The following is a 23,216-nucleotide window of genomic DNA, read 5'->3' on the forward strand; positions in this document are numbered from 1 at the left end:
GGACTAGCTGAGCATGGAGATAGTTCAGTCATCTGATGCCTGGTCAGAGCTAAGACTCATTGGCAGTGCATTGCAAGGATTTTCACCCAACCACAGCCTGAAGTCTCTGTCCCATAGATTAACCAAGAGCTTTGGTGTCTTAGGTTGTTTCCCCACAGTCAAGTGTAATTTTAAGTAACCGTAGAGAGTTATGATAGTAAGGCAAGTGTTGTGGGGCGACGACTCACCGGTGTGGTGCCTCCTGCTGGCCGTCTCGGGAATTAGCTCTTTCCAGCCCAGCGCGCCCTCTGCAGGCCAGTGTCTCGCCTGCCGCTGGCCCCGTGTCCCTCCCAGACCCCAGTGCCCTTTGCCCCTCTGCTCACCACAGTCCCCCTTGCTTTGGGTCTTCCCTTCCAGGGGAACCCCCAACCCTCTATCCTCACCTTGCCTCAGTGGCTACTGCCAGTCACCATCTAGCCCCGCTCCCTGGGGCAGACTGCAGTCTGTAAATCACTCATCATCAGCAAGGGGGGTTAGGACCTGCTGCCTGTGCCTATCTCTGGGCTGCCCCTCTGCACCCCAGTACCTGTTTGTAGGCCTTTAACTAGGCCTGCAGCTGGGGTTTTTCTAGGCTGGAGCTCCCTAGCTCCTTCTGCCCTTCCCCAGCACTGCTCTACCCTAACAAGGCCTGCAGCCTGGGGTTTTACTAGGCTGGAGCTCCCTCTGCCCTTCCCCAGCACTGCTTCACCCTAGGTACCCTTCTCAGCTCTCAGGCAGTCAGGCCCTTCTCTCGCAGAAGCTAGAGAGAGACTCTTCCCAGCCTCTGGCCCTCAGCCGTCTTAAAGGGCCAGCTGTGGCCTGATTGGGGTGTGGCCCCAGCTGTGGCTACTTCCCCCAATCAGCCTAGGTTTTCCCCGCCACAGCCCTCTCCAGGGCTGCTTTTAACCCTTTCAGGGCCGGAGCGGAGTGACCACCCCTCTACAGCAAGGAATAAATACAGTATAAATAGAGAATCTTGGTTCATTCTAGGGCTCAGTGCTGAATTCATCAACAAGCACAAGACCAGTTTCAAACCCCTGTGCCACCACAGTGGAAGAACTGTGAAGGTAGCTTGCTTGTTTCTTCGATGGACAGAGGAGTATGAACACAGGAGAGGATAATGGGACAGAGGATTCTCCTTACTATGGCTATTTATTATTTATATTCTATTAGCATCTAAACTGCATTATGCTGGAAACTGCACAAACACATTTTAAGAGACAGTTGTAACCCTAAAAAACTCCCAGACATGAATAGATAAGACAAAGGAAGTGGTATTCCCATTTTACAGATGGGGAAACTGAGACTTAAAGATGAAGTGGCTTGCCCAAGGTAACACAAGAAGTCCTGTGTCAGAGCTAAGAGTTGACCCCAAATCTCCTGAATCCCAGTCCAGTGCCTTAACACTAGACCTTTGTGCCATACTAGGCACATGAAATATTATTTTCGATGCTATAACATTAAAATTACTATTTTTTTATCTCTAGGATCACATGATTCTTTCAGCTACTGGGTTGATGAGAAATCACCTGTCGGACCTGATCAAGCCACGGCAATCAAACGTTTGGCTAAAATTTCTTTTGTGAAAAAGCTGATGAAGAAATGGTCAGTGACTCAAAACCTGACCTTCAAAGAGCAGCTGGAAGGTGGGATCCGCTACTTTGATCTGCGCGTATCTTCCAAACCGGGAGAAGTGGGACAGGAGATCTATTTCATACATGGCTTGTTTGGCATCAAAGTATGGGACGGACTGATGGAGATAAACACCTTCCTCACACAGCACCCCAAAGAAGCCATCTTTTTGGATTTCAATCACTTCTATGCCATGGAAGACCAGCACCACATATACCTGATTAACAGGATCCGGGAAGCATTTGGATCAAAACTTTGCACAATGGAATATGTAGAAAATGTGACCTTGCAATATCTTTGGGAGAAGAGTCAACAGGTGGGGAAAGGACATGTAATGACTCTAAGCCCAAAATGTTACAATTCAAATTATAGAGAGTGTCTGTCTAGGGTTCCAAGCATATTATTATTAATTTTATTTTTTATATTATGGGGGCTTCTGGGGATCAGGGCCCTATTATGCAGGAATTCACAAATATGCAACAAAGATACAAGCTTGCATATGTAGTTGATCTTTTGTAAAATGTTGGCTTGGTGTTTGTGAGGACACGTCCTCCAGTAACTAGCCCACACAAAGAATTAAAAACTTTAATTCTATAGATAGCTAATGCATAGTCTCTTATCTCATCTATGTTTTAGGAGCAAACAGTCTGTGTTCTATCCATGTTAGTGCATGAGTGAGCTTTAGTTGATGACAATGGTGTCTGTTGATTGCAGCTCACTAATGCTCAGTCTTGAAGCAAAAGACTCCCAGTGCTTCCATTTAATTCCAAAACTAAAGTCGTGTGTGTGCAGTCATGCTTTGAGGAATTCCTCTGAACAAGTCCTCTTCAGTCTGCTTCCTGGATTCTACCTGATTAAAGCAAAGAGCCCCTTGTCAATTCAGATAATGAAAGGTGTTCTGTTTTAGATATAGCTAGCTCTCAATAAATCATGTGACACTTTGAAACAAACAGATTGGGATGTAACACTCAGTATCCAGATTTGTTAGAGATGGATCCAGATCTGAACTCAAGATCCATTTTCTTTAGAAACCTCTAAGATGTTCAGATCCAGATATAGAGGCAAACAGCACACGTCTGGCTTGAAACTCACTGATGGGCTGAACTAGAACACTGAATCCCAGTGTAATATTTAACTCTGGATCTGAAGACCTTTCCCAGATATTCATAGGACTCTCATAAACTGCTACTTCATATGACACCAGGAATAAAACTCCTATCTCAGCTCCAGAAGGCACAGTGCAGGTTACAGCAGACAATGAGATTGTCTTTGGTGTTCCATCCAGTAAATGGCAGTGGAACGCCAGTATATGAGCCAGCCCAATATATCACAACAAGTTAATTTGAATTGAGTTACACGGTATTTTAGTTCCGAACTTGCCACCATCCTTTTCCTGAGATAAAAGTAATTGTGGCAATGCTGTCTGACAAATATTAAGAGTAAGATTAGAGGAATGTTGTTTAAGTAAAACATCTTGGAATGTGATTTCAGTTTCATACTGTAAATTCTCCTTTTTCTCTAGTGACACTTGAAACGCTATGCAGTCCTGAATTTGCAACTAATCAAAATGATTTTCTCCTTTATGGCAATGCTCCAGTGAATTAATTGTATTCAGTGTACTAGTTTAAAGACAGGAAGCCAGATTCTCACCAGATTATACACATGTGTACTCAGACTTCAATGGGACTGCATGGATATACTTAAATGCAAAATTTGGTTCCAAAACATCATAATTCGATTTAATTTGCATTCTTTTCTATCTTTCTCTCCATTATTTAGGTTCTCATTTTCTACCACTACCCTCTGTATCAGGAATATCCCTTCCTGTGGCCAGGGAATAAAATGCCAGCACCTTGGGCAAACACAACGAACGTGCACAAGCTATTACAGTTCTTAGAGACCACTCTTGGGGAGCGGGCTCAACATGGAACTTTTCATGTTTCTCAAGCTATTCTCACACCCAGGGTCAAAACTATTGCACGGCACCTAATTCGTGGCCTAAAAAATACGCTTGTTCACAGGTAAGGATTTGTCTTGGTTCCACAGCTCCTTGTTTGTAACTTTTACCTTAAAGTTACAATGAATAAGCAAGTAACTACCAGGCCTGTGCTTGAATTATTAACAACATACAAGTAGCTGATCTTTCAGGATATATTGTTACTTATATTTGATGACTGCAAGCATCTCACTCCCTGCAGTTAAGCTAAAACATAAAATATCCCTTTATGTGTAAATATCCACAGAGAACATGTTGGTAGGGTTCAATTTAGGGTATTGATGAGATATCAGATAAGGCTCAGCCATCTTTATTAGTCAAAGACAATACAGCACAACACAAAAGGGAAAGGGTTAATACTTTACCAATTCAATCTGGGAAGTAGAGTCGCACAGCAGTCAATCTGCTCCAAAATTATGGACTTACTTCGCTCATATAATACCCTTGTTTACAACAAAAGTAGGGTACACCCAGTTCTTACCAGTTTCTTATCTTATTTTGAACTTAGTTTTCAGGTAACAAAGACATCACGCCAACCATCCTTATTCTTCAGTACCAGCACCTTGTGCAACTTGTTAGGCCTTAACAAGACATGCATCTTATCCCTGACAGCTCCCACATGTACCCAAGGACACAGTTCATACATGCTACTAATAAAATTTATTTTAGCATAAGTACAAAGGATGCTGGGGAAGTGCTTCATGGTTTATATATCAAGCATAAGTGCAAAGCCTTTTAGTCATGATATTGGCTGACAAAATGCAAGACCAAATTCATATTCTTTTGTGAGCAGAGAGCAATTTGAAGTGGTGACGCTAGAGAAAATAAGTCCCCTCAACTCCTCCTTAAAGTGAGGAGGAAAAACAAGCTTATCTCTTACATGAAAACCAGATTTCATTTTCTGTGGACTAAAATCTGCTCTGAGTTATATGCATACCAGCCCCAGTGACTTCCATAACACTTACACACTCATAGGACAAGATTTGACCTTCAATGTGTCTTGCTTCTCCAGACCAAAAAAAAAAAAAAAGAGAGAGAGAGATGAATAATAGGAGTTTATCCATAACTAAGACAACTAATAAAGGGCCTGATCCTGAAAATTGCTCCACCCTTGTAACTCATAATGACTTAAAGGGCAGGTGCAGGGCCCATCATTTCCCAGGATCTGACCCAAATGATTCTGCTGTGTGATATTAACGTTGTGTAGCCTATATTCCAAATCACGGAGTGAATAGTGATCCTTTTTGTGGTTTAAGGCCTGGAATCTTACTCCTTAGCTCTACTCGTACCATATAATCAACACTTGGATTTGTCAGGGCAACATACAGACTGGCATCCAGTCCCGTGCAGTTTGTAACAATGGTGCTAGCTGCTACTGTGAGTCTGATTGTCAAAATGGCCATATCACCTACTGAACTGGATATAAAACAATGAACTAGGCAGCACTGGAAACCAGTTAGCATGTGGCCTTTGATTTTCTGGAAAACTCATTGAATCTTCAGTCCCAAGTTAATAACAGCCAGATTCTAGATTTTTGGGGGGAAATCACTGTTTCTTCTAATGGTATTTATTGCTTTTTTCCTAAAACACCCTCCCCCCCCATCAATTAAAATAGGGAAAGAACAAGGTAAAAATTACTTAGAAAAGTTAGATGGCTTCAAGTCACCAGGGCCTGATGAAATACATCCTAGGAGCTAACTGAGGAGATATCTGAGCCATTAATGATTACCTTCGAAAATTCATGGAAGACAGGAGTGATTCCAGAGGACTGGAAGAGGCCAAATATTATGTCAATCTATAAAAAGGGGAACAATGGCAACCTGGGGCATTACAGATCAGTCACCTTAACTTCAGTATCAGAAAGATAATGGAACAAATAAGCAATCAAGCAAGCAAACACCTAGAAAATAATAAGGTGATAAGTAACAGCATGGATTTGTTAAGAATAAATAATGTCAACTCAACCTAATAGCTTTCTTTGACAGGGTAACAAGCCTAAGGCCTGGTCTACACTGGGGGGAGGGAGGTCGTTCTAAGTTACGCAACTTCAGCTTCGTGAATAACGTAGCTGAAGTCGACGTACTTAGCTCTACTTACCGCGGTGTCTTCACTACGGTGAGTCAACTGCTGTCACTCCCCCATCGACTCTGCCTGCGCCTCTCGCCAAGCAGGAGATGACGGGAGAGCGCTCAGGGATCGATTTATCGTGTCTCGATTGCTGCCCACTTATCCGACATACCCTAAGGGAGGAAGCAGAAGATGTGGTATGTCTTGACGTTTGTAAGGCTTTTGATACTGTCTCTCATGACCTTCTCATAAACAAACTAGGGAAATACAACCTAGATGGAGATACTATAAGGTGGGTGCATAATTGGTAGGAAAACCATACCCAGAAAGTAGTTATCAGTGGTTCACAGTCAAGCTGGATGGGCATATCAAGTGGGGTCATGCAGGGATCGGTCATGGGTCCAGTTCTGTTCAATACCTTCATAACTGATTTAGATCAGTGGTTCTCAAACTTTAGCAACCCGAGGATCCCCATTTTCATTTAAAAAAATTTGTGGACCCCCAAGCCCTTCTGCTTAGTCCCAGGCCCCACCCTCACTCCACCCCTTCCTCCAAGGCCACACTCCGCCCTACCTCTTCCCACACCCGCTCCACCCGTGCCCCTCCTCTTCCCTGCCTCTTTCTACCCTCTCTGCCGAGCACCCTCTGTCCCTGCTCCCCCACTCTCCCAGAATCTCCTGCATGCCCCTGAACAGCTGTTCCCTGGCCTGCAGGAGGTGCTGGGAGGAAGGGGGAGGAGTTGATCAGCAGGGCCAATGGACCCCCTGGAGTGCCCTTGCAGACCCCAGTTTGAGAAACGCTGATTTAGATAATGGCATAGAGAGTACACTTATGAAATCTGGAGATGATACTGAGCTGGGTGGGATTATAACTGTTTTGGAGAATAGGATTAAAATTCAAAATGTTCTGGACAAACTGGAGAAATGGTCTGAAGTAAGTAGGGTGAAATACAATAAGGACAAATGCAAAGTACTCCACCTGGGAAGGAACAATCAATTGCACACATACAAAATGGGAAATGACTGCTAGGAAGGAGTACTGTGGAAAGGGATCTGGGGGTCATAATGGATCACAAGCTAAATATAGTCAACAGTGTAACATTGTTGCAAAAAAAAGGTAAACATAATTCTGAAATGGATTAACAGGAGTGTTGTAAGCAAGACACGGGAAATAATTCTTCCGCTCTACTCCACACTGATACAGCCTTAACTGGAGTATTGTGCCCAGTTCTGGGTGCCACATTTCAGTAAAGAGGTGGACAAATTGGAGAAAGTCCAGAGAAGAGCAACAAACATGATTAACGGTCTAGAAAATGTGATCTATCGGGAAAGACTGAAAAAATTGGCTTTGTTCAGTCTGGAAAAGAAAAGATTGAGGGGGGACTTAGCAGTTTTCAAATACATAAAAGGTTGTTAGAAAGAGGAGAGAGAAAAATTGTTCTAGTTAACTTCTGTGGATAGGACAAGAAGCAATGGGCTTAAATTGCAGCAAGGGAGGTTTAGGTTGGACATTAGGAAAAACTTCCTAGCTCTCAGGGTGGTTAAGCACTGGAATAAATTGCCCAGGGAGGTTGTGGAATCGCCATGATTATAGGTATTTAAGAATAGGTTAGACAAACATCTGTCAGGGATGGTCTAGATCAGGGGTGGGCAAACTTTTTGGCCTGAGGGCCACATCTGGGAATAAAAATTGTATGGCGGGCCATGAATGCTCACAAAATTGGAGTTGCGGTGCGGGAGGGAGTGAGGGCTCTGGTTGGGGGTGTGGGCTCTGGGGTGGGGATGGGGGTGAGGAGTTTGGGGTGTAGGAGGGTGCTCTGGGCTGGTATTGAGGGGTTTGGAGGGCGGGAGGGGGATAAGGGCTGGAGCAGAGGGTTGGGGCATGGAAAGAGACTCAGGGATCAGGCTCTGAGCTGCGGTTACCTCAAGCGGTTCCCGAAAGCAGTAGCATGTCTCTTTTCCAGCTCTCACGCATGGAGTGGCCTACTAGCGCCAGAGCGGGGCCATGCGGGTGCTTCCGGGAGCTGTGTGGTGCGGTCCCCAACCTGATGCCCTGGCTGGAGTGCCTGGCAAGCCCCAGACCCCGCTCCCCAGTGGCAGCTCGCCGGCTGCCTTAAAATGTAGTTTGCCCATCCCTGGTCTAGATAAAACTTAGTCCTGCCTTGAGTTCAGGGGACTGGACTAGAAAACCTCTTGAGGCCCCTTCCAGCCCTACAATTCTGTGATTCAATTTTTTTTAAAAATCCTCCTCAAAGGCCCAGAGGGTCGGAATCTAAAATATCCACATAATAGAACTACTGAAGTTTCTATGGTTGAAGTTAGGATGTGGAGTTCCTGTCTCTTGCCTTTCCACAGAATTTAGTCTGATAGAATAATGTATAAGCCAAATAATGAAATAATGTTAGTATCCAAGTAATCTGACCCAAAGATTTTGAACTTCCTGTTTTCCAAGATTGCAGTTTGTTTTTTGTACATTAAACACTAGATGGTGCTAAAATGCTTTCTTTAAGAGTATGTGTAGCGTTGTTAGACCCAGGATATTAGAGAGCCAAGGTGGGTGAGGTAATATCTTTAAGATTAAGAAACCATTTTAAATTTGAATAGCTTTACTCCTGAAAACACATGACACTTAAAAAACCAAGGTGGGTGAGGTGATATCTTTTCTTTGACCAACCTTTGTTGGTGAGAGACTCAAGTTTTCGAACTTACACAGTGCTCTTCTTCAGGTCTCGGAAACTTACTCAGAGTGTCGCAAATACATACAAGGTGGAACATTTGAGAGCATAGTGATTGTCAGGTTTCACCCACATAGTTGCTACTGTGGCATTTAGTGCACTGGATGAGGTACACCACATGTTGTGATAGGCATGTGTAGGACCCATGGATCTTGAAAGGTGTGCTGTCTCTTGAATGAACTCACACAGGAAAATGATATAAGACAAAAACATCACATCACCTGTGGGTGAACACTTTTCACAAAAAGGACAAGCTTAAATTCATATTCATATTTCTTGACACTAAAAATCATGTTACAACAACCTATAACCCACTAACAACCCCCACCCAGCTGTTTCTCTTCCCTCCTTTTCCTCCCTATGTCTAGAGGGGTGTTAACTTCACCTTGAGTGGTCCCTTGAGTGTTAACTACTTGTACTAAACAATCTGTTCCATCCTCTATTTAGCTGTGACACTCTGGGTAAGTTTCCCAGACCTGAAGAAGAGCTCTGGCTTGGTCTACACTACATACTTAAGTTGGTATAACTGTGTCCCTCAGGGATGTGGAAATTCACACCCCTGAGCAACACAAGTTATACAGATTGAACTTCTGGTGTAGACAGCACGATGTCAACATGAGGGCTTCTCTCGGTGACATAGCTGCCACCTCTCAGGGAGGTGGAGTACTTGTGCTGATGGGAGAAAACCCCTCACCCTCATCATAGATAGTGTCTTTGCTAAGGCGTTGTCTACATTGGCACTTTCATTGTTAAAACTTTTGTTGCACAGGGGTGTGAAAAAACACTCCCTGAATGATAAAAAGTTTTAACAACTAAAGGTGCCGGTGTGGACTGGGGGTGGTGTGCACAGTGTAGACAACCTAAGTGATACAGCAGTGCAGCTGCATCGGTACAGCTGCGCCGCTGCAGTGCTGTATGTGTAGACAAGCCCTCTGTGTAAGCGCGAAAGCTTGTCTCTCTCACCAACAGAAGTTGGTCCAAGAAAAGATATCACCTCACCCACCTTTCTATTTTTTAAAGAAGCATGCGTTTTAAGGAATAAAGCTCTACACATTTAAAATTGTTTCTTAATCTTAACTGAAGATACTTAATAGAGAGAAAACTTAATTGCATGGATACAATATGGTTCTTCTACGGTATATATTAAATGTGCAATATTATAAGAATGTGTCAAAACTCACATGACCATTCTCATCCTCAAAACGCTTCACAAACATCAATGCATTAATTTTCAAGGCATTTCCAGGAGCTTTAATAATGTTCATATGGAGCAAATCCCTCCTTAAAATTAGTTACTTCCATGAGGTCTTCCAACAGTAATTCAAATATTAACATTTGTTCCAACAATAATTCAAATACAGAGCCATAATGTGTCATCAGGTTTAAAGCACAACTTTCTAAGGAAGTCACTGAGAAGTTCTGCTTAAACACTGAAGGCTTGAAACGACATACAGTTAAAATCAGAGTCCAAATACTTCACAAATTAAAGCCTGCTTGCACCCTCATGCTCAGTGTTTATACACAGTTGAATGGGAACTGCCTGTTCTATACATTCAAATTTGGCTGTACAATTTTGTATAGACCTTTGCCTTCTGATTCTGATAATGCTGGCCCTAAACATGAGTATTAAACCATTTTGCATTAAGTTCTAACTAATAGAGAAGAAACATTTGAAATTATTTCACACAATGATTTACAAATGACTGGCTTTTCATGAGAATAACTACTCTTTTGCCTGTATCCCTTTCCTTTTGTTTACTGATGACTTCCTTTGTGGGTTGTTATTACTTTTATTCTTGGGATTGCTAGCTCCAAGGGGCAGACAGCTTGCCTTTCTATCTGCTTGTAAAACAACAGGCACACTATGGCACTCATAGGATTAGTTACTTCTGTCTCTGGCTCCTGTGGAAACCCCATTGCTGTAGTGTTAGAGGAGCACAAAAACCTCTGCAAACCCTTGGTTCAAGTTCTTTTCAAGGAATGACTGAAAAAAAATTCAGTTCTTAGTAATCCAAACCATTTCATCCATCCCTAATTACAATGATTGAAGTAATAACACAAGACCTAATTGCAATGACTTAAGCCTTCAGATCAGTATATACTCAGACAAAACAAGAACAAAGAAACCATTGCAGAACCTTAAATTCTGAGGTCCTAACTGTTCAGCGAATCATTAAGAATCCTATAGTATGTCTTGTAAGAGCAGCGGTTTCCACTGGTGACTTTGGCCAATATTTCTATTCCCCCCTCTCCATCCCCCAATACACACACCAAAAAAAAAAAATGGTTGTGCTGTTTTCTGCCACCCTTCTCCCCAGAGGTGGTTGCATTTTAAGGGTGCAGTATATATTTAGTTTGCTACTTTGGGGTTAAAGGATACTGTGCAAACATGCTGTTCATAGACAAACTGTTACATGTAGAGCAAAATCAAGGTGCTTCCATACCAGTGTGTTATATTGGTTAACATATTTATCCTTCTTTTTTCTTTAGGAACCTGCCTATGATTTTGAACTGGGTAAAGACACAGAAGCCAGGTGTTATGGGCGTTAACATAATTACATCAGACTTTGTGGAGCTGGTTGACTTTGCTGCCACGGTTATTGCATTAAACGACCTCCTTTTAGAAGAGCACCGAGCTGTGACTAAATCCTGACTGTTTTGTCTCTCACTCTAAGATCAGCGCTCATCCACTGAGATGAGGATTTGGAGTCTTTCGTACATGTCAACAGCTTTCAATGTAAATCTCAATTTAGGTGTTTTTGGTTTTGTTTTTTAACAAACAAAAACCTAGTTTCTGAGAAAAACGTGCTGAAAATCATTCACGTCAGGATCTATCGCTGCATGGATCTGACCTGAACACTAAGCAGTGTCTGAGTGCTGCTGACTCTGTTATGCACACATCTGCTGCAGTACAGCAATCTGTTGTCTGCCTGCCAGTAGGAGGCCGGACACTACAGCAGATGTAACCAATTGGCAGCAGTGTCTCCCCTGGCAACTAGACTCCCTGTGAGTGTGCATCCTGTGTGTTACTGAACCCCGGTGTCAGGCTAAGAATTGGTGTTGATCCTCAGGAGCAGTTCTACCAGACCAGCCAAAAGGGATCCTCCACCTGGCTACATAAGTCAGAGCTGTGCTGGTCTCAGCTAGCAGTTGCTATTGTATCTCTTATGTCGTACTGGAAGCTACCTCTGACTTTCTTAAAAAAAGAGCATCCCCATTGTTCAGAGGGAAGCTTTTATACTGTGTTCAGTGGTTTAAATAGAGATGGGCCCGAGGTGCGGAGATTGGATCTAAACTTATAACTCTCAGGGGCTTTTGACTCCAAGGTTTTGTTTTCGGTCTGGGACTTCCATTCGAGCAGGATGCAGATGCACTTTACTTAAGTTTGGGGGGGGGGGGGGAAATCAGTTGAGTTTTCTTGAAAGGTTGTGGGTGGGGGGGAAGCTCTGCACAAAAGGCTGCTATGTGCACATGTTAGTAACACAGCAGGCTTTGTTCATTGTATGTAGTTTTGAGACACAATGTAGCAAACTATAGAGTGAAGTTTAGTCAAAACTTTGGTGGTTTCATTCGTGTGGACCTTACCCCCTACCCCAATTTCGATTCACTTGGTTTTTCATTCCCTAGGCTTCATTTTGGGGGTAGGGGTGAAACTGGGACAATTGTTTCTTTTTTGTTTGGCATCTGGTCATTTTTCACATCATTTTGTGCCCAAACACTTGAACCTACTCAGGTTTGCTCAAAACCCACCCTAAAGTCACTGTGAGGTTTGTAGTCACTTGAGACTTTGAGTCCCTGATTTGAGTTTCAGTTTACTCTCTGGGAGGTAAATTGGGATGCAGGGAGTGGAGGGGTGGGAATAACTGGTAGAATTCTCCCAAGCTGCACCCACTTGTGATGGCAGAATAAGATGCTGCTCACAGATTGTGCCTATCCTCATTACATGATCATAGACTTTTTTTAATTGTTTGTTTTGGTCAGCAGCAAAATGTTGACAATTTATATTTTAAAATTATGTTTCAGCATTGACACTCCACTGATGAATTAGGGGAAGTTAACAGATTTGAGAGGAAATGTCTCAGGCTCTCTGTTGAGTCAGGCAGACACCACTGGATAAATTTGCACTCAGTTCATAATGTAAAGGTTATCTTTTGAGCCAGGAGGGCTAGAGACATTTTAAAATGAAGAATTAGATTCTAGAGGAACAGGGAAATGTGTTGGTTCACTGGCCCAATCTGTTCGTAATGAAAACTTTGCACAATTCAACTGAACATTGAGGGCTCTGTTAGCACACTTTATATTAAGAGTAACTACTTTCCATTGGCAGTAGACTAGAAACCCTAAGGTTTGGGCATTAAGTAGAGATGGGCAAAGCTTTCATTATGACCACAGTAGTACTATACTTATGCACAAAAAGTTGCTTCTTTCAAGACAAATCCAGACAAATAAAACAGCTGGGGGGTTGGGTAGTTCTCAACAGGAGTACACGTACCCCTAGGGGTATGCAGAGGTCTTCCAGGGGGTACATGAACTCCTCTAGATATTTGCCTAGTTTTACAACTGGCTACATAAAAAGCACTAGCAATGTCAGTACAAACTAAAATTTCATACAGACAATGACTTGTTCATACTGCTTTATTTACTATACACTGACATGTAAATACAATATTTATATTCCAATTTATTTATTTTATAATTATATGGTAAAAATGAGAAAGCAAGCAATTCTTCAATAATAGCGTGCTGTGACACATTTGTATTTTTATGTCTGATTTTGTAAGCAAGTAGTTTTTAAGTGAGGTGTAACTTAGGGGTTCGCAAAACAAATCAGACTCCTGAAAGGGGTACAGTAGTCTGGATAGGTTGACAACCACTGATCTACAGTTCAAAACATTGTGTAATTAGGCAACATCATAGCATGAAGAGGTTACTCTTTTGCATCGTGGATGTCCAGAATAAATTCAGCACTTCGATTATCCCATGAAGCTGATGCACTCTTACAGTCTTTCAGAGAGTTGTGCTTTACCCCCAAAATAACTGGGCAATTGGTGGCTCATCTGCTGTTCAGTCACCTTTCTACAAACTGCTGCTAGTGAACTAATTATCAGTGGGTTTAAGAATAACTGTTAAGACTTCAGTTTATTTTGTTTATAAGAAAAGTGATTGTTTTTACAAACAGTTAAAAAATAAATTATCAACCTAACCATCCCCTCAACTTCTGGATCCCTCACCCAGTCTGATAGTAGCTGCAGCTTTTTCCATGCTGTTTCTCCCATGATGGTGGCTCTATATTTAATATGCCAAACCACATAGAGGTCACTTGCTTTTGTTCTAAACTCAGAACTCTGCTAAGGTTCATCTAAAGGTTTGCAAACCTTCCACATGTGAACCTTGGCCAAGTTCTTAACAAACTTTAATATGATTTATCTGTTTGTGTTGCATGGTTTTAATTAGTACTGTTCAAAATGTTTTTCCAGCTAAACCTTTTTTATTAAAAACTGAAAGGTTGACTTTTTGTGTCTTCCCCCACCATCCACCATCACCATGCCTTTTTCCTTATTTTCTAGTGGAAAAAGGTGAGAGAAAATGGCGTAAATATATATATATAAAATATTTTTTTTTGAAAAAACGAAATCCACAAATTTAAGGTTTTGTTTAACTAAAACAATTGCACAAATAGTTCAAACAAAAGAAATATTTTGTTTCCTTTTAATGTTTTGCAGAAAATATATGTCTTTTGACCGGCCCTACTTTTAATGCCAAGCCATATGCAACATGATGGCTTCAATTGAGTTTCACTTAGAGATTTGAATTTTGCAGCTAGCCCAAATTCTCTAGTAGATCAAGTCAAAACCCCACAATCAGAGCAAACTTTGGGGTCTATACTTTGTGGCTTAGGCCCACTTCTAGATATAGAGATTGTCTGAGCACAGAAGTCAAAGCAAAACTCATGCAGTGTGAATACAAATGAAACAGGAATGAAGAAAATATTTGCATGATCACTAAATGACTGAATTACACACAGGCAGGGTTTATATTCTCAGAGTATTTCCCAGAGGCTCTTCTCCCCTCACCCCCCACTCTCCTCCCCATATGCTATAAAAACTCTATGGGGTCTGAAAATACTTAGCAGAGCTCTGGTCTGGACAGCTCTGGCTGAATTTAAGCCCTGCACACAGATATATGTATAGCCTTGTATTTGTATTAGTTCTTAATCTGCTAATCTGTTGTACTGTATGTACCTACCTCAAAAAAGAATTATCAGGCTTGGAAGGTAATATTTTTATAGCGTATTCAGAGTAATGGATCTGTGCTATTAGCTCTCCTAATGTATTTATTTAAATATAAAAGTGGATGGTGGGAACCCTTCTGTTTTGTTTTGTTTTTTCTTTATGTATTCAAGAAACTTTTGGATTTATCTCCTATTGGCTGCTCTGTGTTGACATACAGGGCTCGAAGCACTAGTGAGAGTGCAGGCATAAGGTTGGTGGCATGGCAAAAAGAAATTTTAAATGGAAAATTATTTGAATCCATGGTGATTGAAATGTCACTAATATCTGGCTTCTGTTTGGCCCTGTGTCAACGGATTGGGTGGTCTCAGCACAGTTCCCAGGGGACAGGTCCCCACGTGGTAAAACCCACTATCACAGCTGACAGTAAACCCTTGGCTGAACGCTGAGACTGCCTCCCTGGAAGTGGGTTGAGGCATGCTGGTGGGGCAGTGTGGGGGAAGCCTGTACGCCCATTGCCTGTGTTGTATATGTGTTTTAGTGGATATATAGCTGTCATGTACAGGGCTGCATCTTTTCTAATCCTGCATTTTTACAAAGCACTAAAATTCACTTGTAAAAAGGTAAAACATCTGCATGATCACAAGGGAACTGCTGTGAAAGCTGCCATCGTGATGACAGTATGGGTGTGGGTGCTCAGCGCAGAAAAGAAGCTCCACAAGGCTGTGTGTGCATGTTTATGTGGTTAAGTCTTGCATTAACTACCTTATTATTTCAATCACTTCATGCCCTGAATTGGGTTGTGAATGTTCATTGCAAACAATGGAGAGGCCGTGGCACAAAGGGACTGAATAGTGTTGTGTGTGACTTATTCTTCTATGTATAAAAAGTTGCATAGAATCTTACTGGCAGCTGTGTGGGGTATAATATTTCAATGAAATGCAGTTTTTAAAGAATAAGAATCTGTGTAACAAAACCATCAAAAGCAATGTACTTGTACATAGATAGACGTACTATTATCACTGTCTTCATGAGGTGAGACTTGTTAACTCAAAGTTTGTTAACTTGTTTATGACATAGGTCACCTCTCTCCTGGCATTTCCTGATGGTGCAGACCACCTCCCTGTTAACATGCCTGAAGCACTGACAGCATTTATGTATAAGGAAAAGAAATATTATGAAAGTATATATTTTAGGTTCTTCTTAAGGTGGGTCCACGGGTGGAAACAAGGAGAGTTAGTGCCATGGGATTAGCCAGCTTTTGCAAACCCAACAGTGTTCCATGGCCCACAATTTGGGAACAACTGCCCGAAATCATTTGTGGCTTTGTCACTCAGGGGTTACTCATAAAGACAGATACAATGTTAGTCACAGACAGTAGGCACCTGGGATGTCACAGCTCAGGCACTTTATTAATGTGTACATATTAGAGATGGGCCTGAGTAGCAAAGTTAAAGCATGTTTTGGATCCAGGATTTTGGTTAGGCGCATAATAGAGATTGGATCTGTGTCTGGATCCAAGATTGGATTTTCTTCCTGTCTAGTGTTGTCATGTATTTATTTTCTATACATATGTATGTTACAGGTAGGGACAGCCTATACATGTTGTAACAAACAGGTGAAGCTTTTGGATTGTTAGTGTGTAACTATAGGACATAAATACTTAGTTTGGTAATAGACTACAAATGAAAATTGATAGGAGAATGTGATGTGCGTGTATTAGAATCAGACTTGTCACCTTGCTAAACAGAATATGTATCTATTTCTATTTATTTTTACTGAGCCTCAGGTATCAGAATATGCGTTTACTCCTTCCCGTCCTAACTCAACCAAAGACTTTTACCAAGGGTTCAGTCCCCAAGGCAAAAGTTAGGGCAATTTTGAGTGGAGTTTTTAGCAGGAACAGATGAACTGATTTGGACAAAATAAGAAATAAACTAAAACTTTACCCAAAATCTGAAATGAGTTAAAACTTTTTTTGTTGGATTTTTTTTTTGGAAGGGGAAGAAAGAGAAGGAAATTCTCATTTCTGCCTTTTCTGGTTCGGGTGAGAAGTGAAATACTGTACCGTAATCTGGCAATCAAAACCTGAAAGTGTTGCAAATCTGAGAAACTTTTGTGCTTGTGAGATTCCCAGCCCTATTTTCAGACAAAAGAAATGTGAATAAGATTATTAAATGCTTACACCACTTAGTCCTGCCTCCTTTCCAGGCTTCCATTTCCCCTTATTTAAGCCCCCTTCTGTTGCATGGTAGTTATTTACAGAATTTGGCTGTTGACAAGAGGGTTGTGTTAACTTCTGTCTCAAATTAGTCATCACTAGGGGGCATGTAGGAGCAATGAAAAATTTGTTTCTCTTCAGAGACTCAGCCTCGCGTCTGTGATGCTCCATGAAGGATCAAGGAAGTGGGCAGCTATATTCACTGAGCAATTGGGCCTTCTTGCAAATTCTGATTTACTTAAAAAAAACAAAGAAAAAAAAAGGCAGCACATGATACATGCTATCACGATTGGTCAAACAGAAATGAAGGTTTTCCCCATAAATCTAGAGCATAGTATATAGCAGGGATTGGCAACCTTTTGCACGCGGTTTGCCAGGGTAAGCACCCTGGTGGGCTGGACTGGTTTGTTTACCTGCCACGTCCGCAGGTTTGGCCAATTGCGGCTCCCACTGCCTGAGGTTCGCCGCTCCAGGCTAATGCGGGCGGTGGGAAGCGACGGCCAGCATGTCCCTCGGCCCGCGCCACTTCCCGCAGCCCCCATTGCCTGGGACGGCGAACCGCAGCCAGTGGGAGCCGCGATCGGCCGAACCTGCGAATGCTGCAGGTAAACAAACCAGTCCAGCCCACCAGGGTGCTTACCCTGGTGGGCCGCGTGCCAAAGGTTGCCGATCCCTGCTATATAGAATTGTGTACTTTAATATCTTCCAGTGATGCCCTAGGACTATTAGCTTCCTATTTTAGGCCCCTACCACACTGAGAAAGAAGAGATTTGGAGAGGGGGAGGCATACACTTATTTAGCTATCCACACATATTCCCATACTTTGACAGAAAATATAGATCCTAGGGACCAGAACAGTAACATAAACTTCAAAACAATCTAATGAAATTGTGTACTGTATTTTATCCACTGTCATTGTGCTTCTCTTATTTATTGTCAGCCTTCTGATATATTTCTTTGCTGTCTGCGTCTCACTGACATTGAACTGCAACATTTTCTTTCTTATGAAAACAATATATTATAGAACACTCAAGTATTGTTTGTGTCTAACTTGGATACTTTTGGCAGAGCCTGGATTCTGCTTGGTGTAAAATGCATTTTCTAGTCATATTTTTTAATATATTTTGTGTTTATCTTCCAAGAAACAATAATTATTTCCTTCTTTTCTTCTGTGAGTGTTTTATGCAATTTCTCTTCCCCTTCTTTTTTGGCACTGTGGACCTTACCCATCTGCCTAATTCAATCATGTCTGTTGTAAAACCATAAATGCCTCATTTTAACTGAGCAAATAAATTTTGGGCTGACATCTGTTTCTTTTTTCTTTTTTTTTCTTTTTTTTTTTTAATTTTACTCAAGAAAAAAAAGTTGTTGAATTGGAGGTTTTACCCTGAAAATAAATACACAACTTTGGTAACTTCATCTTGTTAATAATCTTACTGTGTGGCCAGTGCAGTTATTATTCTGAGACACAAGAGATCCAGCTTTGAATCAATTTTCTGAGTGTTGGTTGCTTTGTTTGGTGTTTTTCGTTTTGAGGTTTTTTGTTTTTTTTTTTGCACGGAATGATATAAAGATTTTAGTTTCCTAGCTTCCTTTTATACAAAATATTAATGTAAGTGTAGCAGGGTGGATACCTGCTCCTTCCTGGAAGGGTCTGAGATAGCCCAGGGAGCAGGCAGCGTGAAGGCTGAGCTGACTGGGGGAAGTGGCTGCAGCTGGGGCCATGCCCCAATCAGGCCTCAGCTGGCCCTATATAAGAGGCTGGGAGCCAGGAGCTCAGTAGAGTCTCTCTCTGTGTTCAGGGAGAGAAGGGCCTGGCTGCAGGGACCCTAGACATAGGGTACCTGTAGTGGAGCAGGGCTGCAGAGAGGCTGAGGAGCTCCAGCCTGGATAGCCCCAGGCTGCGGCCTGTTAGGAGGCCAAGGGGTACTGGGGATTGCAGAGGGCAGCCCAGGGCTAGTCCAAAGCAGCAGGTCCAAACCCCCCTTTCCAGTGATGAAGTCACTGCAGTCTGCCCCAGGGAGCAGGGGTTAGTTGGTGACTGGCAGTGGCCTAGTGCTGAGGCAAGGTGGGGATAGTGGGTGGGGGTTCCCCAGGGAGGGGAGACCCAGATCTGTGGGGTACTGCCAAGGGGCACTGGGTCCTGGAAGGGACACGGGAGCCAGAGAAGAGGACAAGGCAGATCACCGGCCTGCAGAGGGCGCTCCAGGGGCTGGTGAGCTAATTCCCTGGACGACCAGCAGGAGGTGCCACAGGGGTGAGTCCGGACCTCTACATATGGTGGAGAATGCGGGCATAGGCTGTTCACTCCTGACACAAGGGGCATGGCGAGGACAGCAGGACTATTGCCTGGACTGGGGAGAATGATGGATCCTGGATACACTGGGGTATACTATAGGGAGACCCCAGGTGTTGTCCCTGGGTGGGTCCCGGTGTCAGCGTCCCCGAAGAAGGGGGCTGACGTTCTACAGGGAATCCGGGAAACCCAGGAGCGTTTATGGGCGGCACAGGAGGCCCTCCATGGACAAATGGTCCAGCTGGTAAGGGAGCAGCGGGCCTTGGCACAACTCCTTTGCCAGGAGTTCCAAAGAAGCCGCGGAGGGCGTAGGCAGTGGAGCACCAAGGCCAGGAAGCCGGAGATAGGGCGTAGGACTTGCTATGCCTGCAGAATAACTGGACATGTGAGAGTGACTTGTCTTTACTGGGATGGGGGCAGGCAGCCTCACCCAGGATGGGGGAAGGGGCAAGCCCCGATAAAAGGCCACCTGGCAAAGGAAGGCAGGCAGCAAAAGAGGTGTTGGGCCTGTTGACGGCAGGGGCACCTATGGAGGAAGTGCCCTGCCCAGAAGAGCATGGCCCAGGGCAGCCCAAGAAGGGATGGCCCTGAGAAGGACCAAACAGGGAAGTCCCGGGCAGCCCAGAGGTGGGAAGCCTGCTGGGGCTGCTGGGAACCAGGCCATGTAAAGAGGCACTGCCCCCTCAGAGGGACTGAGGGTCAACTGGTGGAGGTGCCCGTAGGCCCAGTGAGACCAAACATGGCCAAGGCGGTGACTGGGACAGAGGGGACCCCACAAGAGGTTGGGACTCAGCCCATCGCCACGCTAGTTATGAACAGAGAGACCCAGATGGACTGGGTCCTGCAGGAGGCCTGGACCCAGGTGGTCATAGAAAGGGTCGCAGTAGGCACCCAGACCCTCAGGGAAGAGGGCCCGGGGGAGTCTGGCCTGCATGCATGGCTGGAGGCTACAGAGCGAGCCTTGCACGAGGCTCAAGCGAGTGGGGTGGACCTCGCTAAGGAATATGCGGCCGTTGTGGAAGAGGACGTCCGCTTGCGGAAGCAGCTGGAGGACTCAAAGAAGAAGTGGGCGGCTCTGGAGGTGCATGGGCGACTGATCCAGGCCAGGAGACACCCCTACCCCTAGGGGTGGTGATCTTGAGGGGTGTGTGTGTGTAGCAGGGTGGACACCTGCTCCTGCCTGGAAGGGTCTGAGATAGCCCAGGGAGCAGGCAGCGTGAAGGCTGAGCTGACTGGGGGAAGTGGCTGCAGCTGGGGCCATGCCCCAATCAGGCCTCAGCTGACCCTATATAAGAGGCTGGGAGCCAGGAGCTCAGTAGAGTCTCTCTCTGCGTTCAGGGAGAGAAGGGTCTGGCTGCAGGGAGCTAGACATAGGGTACCTGTAGTGGAGCAGGGCTGGGGAAAGGCTGAGGAGCTGGGGAGCTCCAGCCTGGATAGCCCCAGGCTGCGGCCTGTTAGGAGGCCAAGGGGTACTGGGGGTTGCAGAGGGCAGCCCAGGGCTAGTCCAAGGCAGCAGGTCCTTGCCAGTGATGAGTGGCCTATACTGCAGTCTGCCCCAGGGAGCGGGGGCTAGTTGGTGACTGGCAGTGGCCTAGTGCTGAGGCAAGGTGGGGATAGTGGGTGGAGGTTCCCCAGGGAGGGGAGACCCAGATCTGTGGGGTACTGCCAGGGGGCAGCATCCCAGTAATAGGGGCACTGGGTCCTAGGAGGGACATGGGAGCCAGAGAAGAGGACAAGGCGGATCACCGGCCTGCAGAGGGCGCTCCAGGGGCTGGTGAGCTAATTCCCTGGACGACCAGCAGGAGGCACCACAGGGGTGAGTCTGGACCTCTACAGTAAGATAAACAGAAAACAACCCAAGTGATTTCAGAGGCCTGTGTATTAGATGTGCTGTACCACATTATCTACCAGTAATTTGCTGGTCATTATTGAAAGCCCAATACTTTCTGGCCTGTGGGGGTGGTGGGGGGCATGGGCATTTACCTGCTCAATCTTTGGTTAACATGTGCTTACTTTTACAATAACCATTTTCAATTAAATTTGGGTCTTAGAAAGAATTATATGCCAATGCATGTGTTTGGAATTGAAGCAGGATCATTTTTCCCATTTGGCTTCTTGGTTAAAGATTCAGTAGCTTCAGCTGCTGGAGCATGGGTAAGAAAACACCATGCTCATACTCCAGTTGAAAATGAGATGATAATGACTTTGAAATTTGGGCCCTGCTTGATCTGAAGGAGCCCCCTGCTGATACCGTCTGTGATCGTTTTAGGGTTTGTCTACACTGGCAGTTTACAATGCTGCAACTTTCTTGCTAAGGGATGTGAAAAAACACCCCCCTGAGTGCAGCAAGTTACAGCACTGGAAAGCACCAGTGTAAATAGTGCACCAGTGCTGGGAGCCATGCTGGTGGAGGTGGGTTTTTTGGAGCATTGGGAGAGCTCTCTCCCAGTGCTCTACCATGACTACACAAGCTACGTTGCCAGTGTAGACTAGCCCTTAGTGATCTAGATTCTGCTCACCCATTCTGAACTTGTGGGAGGTATTCAGTGTGTGGAATAAACCAGCTTCCCCACAAGTTTATTTTCAGTATCTGCAGATGTCTGCCAGAAGCTGGGAGTGGACAATGGGATGGATCACTTGATGATTGCCTGTTCCATTCATTCCTTCTGAAGCACCTGGCACTGGCCACTACTGGAAGACAGGATACTGGGCTAGATGTACCACTGGTCTGACCCAGTGTGGCCATTCTTATGTTCGAGATACTTTACCAGTAGCTTGCAGTTTCAGGATTTTAATAAAACTAAGAATATAGAAGATGGAGAGTGGGGGGGAAGGGATTAAATGACTGGGGAATAAAAAAGTATTATTATCTAGAGCCTATTACCTTGTGGTAAGTGGTTACAGTCCAGGCTGGGTTAATAGTGACTGAATAGATTGCTACAGAGGCCTGTCTGAAATGAGCTGGAGGGAGGGGCATTCTTAACCTAATTTTCACTGAATGGATGCCCATGTCAAGTAAGATCACCATGTATAGCATTAGCCACTGCTAAGCAGAGAGGTCAGTCACTGAATAGCCCATGGCAACTTAATTATCCTTTCGTTCCTAAAGGTGTTCCTCCAGAATGGGTTTTTGAGGCACACTGGTGGGAAGAACTTGCCCTACAGATGCCTGTACCTCTTCTGTGGATGAACAGTAGACATGGCTTTCTGTGCCAGTCAGATTGGCACAGTTCAGCAGCTCTAAATTCACACACATGTCAGAAAAATATAGATAAACTTTACTAAGAATATAACAAACCTACAAAAAATTTTTGTTCTGTAACAAATTATATTTACCTTGAAGGAGAGGATTTTGCTGTTGCCATAAACCTGTGGTTGGCTGTTTAAACATGACCACATTCCTGAATTACACATGGCTGAAATACTTGCCACTTAAGATAGGCTGCAGCACACAGGTCTTAGCTGGGGCGGGTAAACACTTTCATGTTGTCTGAAGGAAAGCCAACTTGAAACCTGGGGTGTGATTGCCAGCTGTTCTCGTTCCACATGTAGCCTGGAGGTAAGAAAAATATTGGAAATCTCTGAAGTTGAGTAACACTTACTGTTAGTGATTCTTCCACTTGCAGTCAGGTGACAGAGAGGTCAACCATTCACATAAGACTGGGCTTTTTGACTGAAACCTAACCTAGAGCTGAAAAGGAGTAATTGGGAGCAGACGTCTCATCTTGCCAAGGTCCAAAGTGAAGGGCAGCACAGGGGAAAAAAAGTAAAGCAAGTGGCTTTAATACCATGTGGGATTCAGTTACCTAATCTAGACCTGCATATGCTTATCAGTTACCTGAGTTTCATGAACATGCATTTCTGCTCCACACTATGTGTAACAAAGTGTGTCTGTGGCAAATAGAGGTGAACTTGTATCTATATTCAGGAACAGTTGAGAATAATGATTGGGATATTCAAAAAGTTACTGGCTCATAGAGTTGTTCTAAAAGAAGGTTGATTTCAAATTTAATTATCTCATG

The 23,216-nt window shown here is 44.0% G+C and overlaps 1 protein-coding gene and 1 long non-coding RNA gene across 2 annotated transcripts in view; one reads left to right on the top strand and one right to left on the bottom strand.

Annotated features, from left to right (window-relative positions):
- Positions 1–11,825, top strand: part of PLCXD2 (phosphatidylinositol specific phospholipase C X domain containing 2) — a 29,081-nt gene extending 17,256 nt beyond the window's left edge. Inside the window, exons 2-4 of the mRNA XM_054045668.1 lie at positions 1,506–1,966; positions 3,430–3,671; positions 10,938–11,825. Coding sequence (XP_053901643.1) covers positions 1,506–1,966; positions 3,430–3,671; positions 10,938–11,100 — 866 coding nt within the window. The 3' untranslated portion in view covers positions 11,101–11,825. The remainder of the gene's footprint in view (positions 1–1,505; positions 1,967–3,429; positions 3,672–10,937) is intronic.
- Positions 1,874–22,636, bottom strand: LOC128846521 (uncharacterized). The gene is made up of 3 exons (XR_008446792.1): positions 22,531–22,636; positions 5,744–5,886; positions 1,874–2,500 (listed from the first exon to the last, which is right to left on the bottom strand). It is a non-coding gene; the product is annotated as an uncharacterized LOC128846521 (long non-coding RNA).
- Between the last annotated feature and the right edge of the window lie 580 nt (positions 22,637–23,216).

Source organism: Malaclemys terrapin, chromosome 1 (assembly GCF_027887155.1).
Source record: "Malaclemys terrapin pileata isolate rMalTer1 chromosome 1, rMalTer1.hap1, whole genome shotgun sequence".
NCBI lineage: Eukaryota > Metazoa > Chordata > Testudines > Emydidae > Malaclemys > Malaclemys terrapin.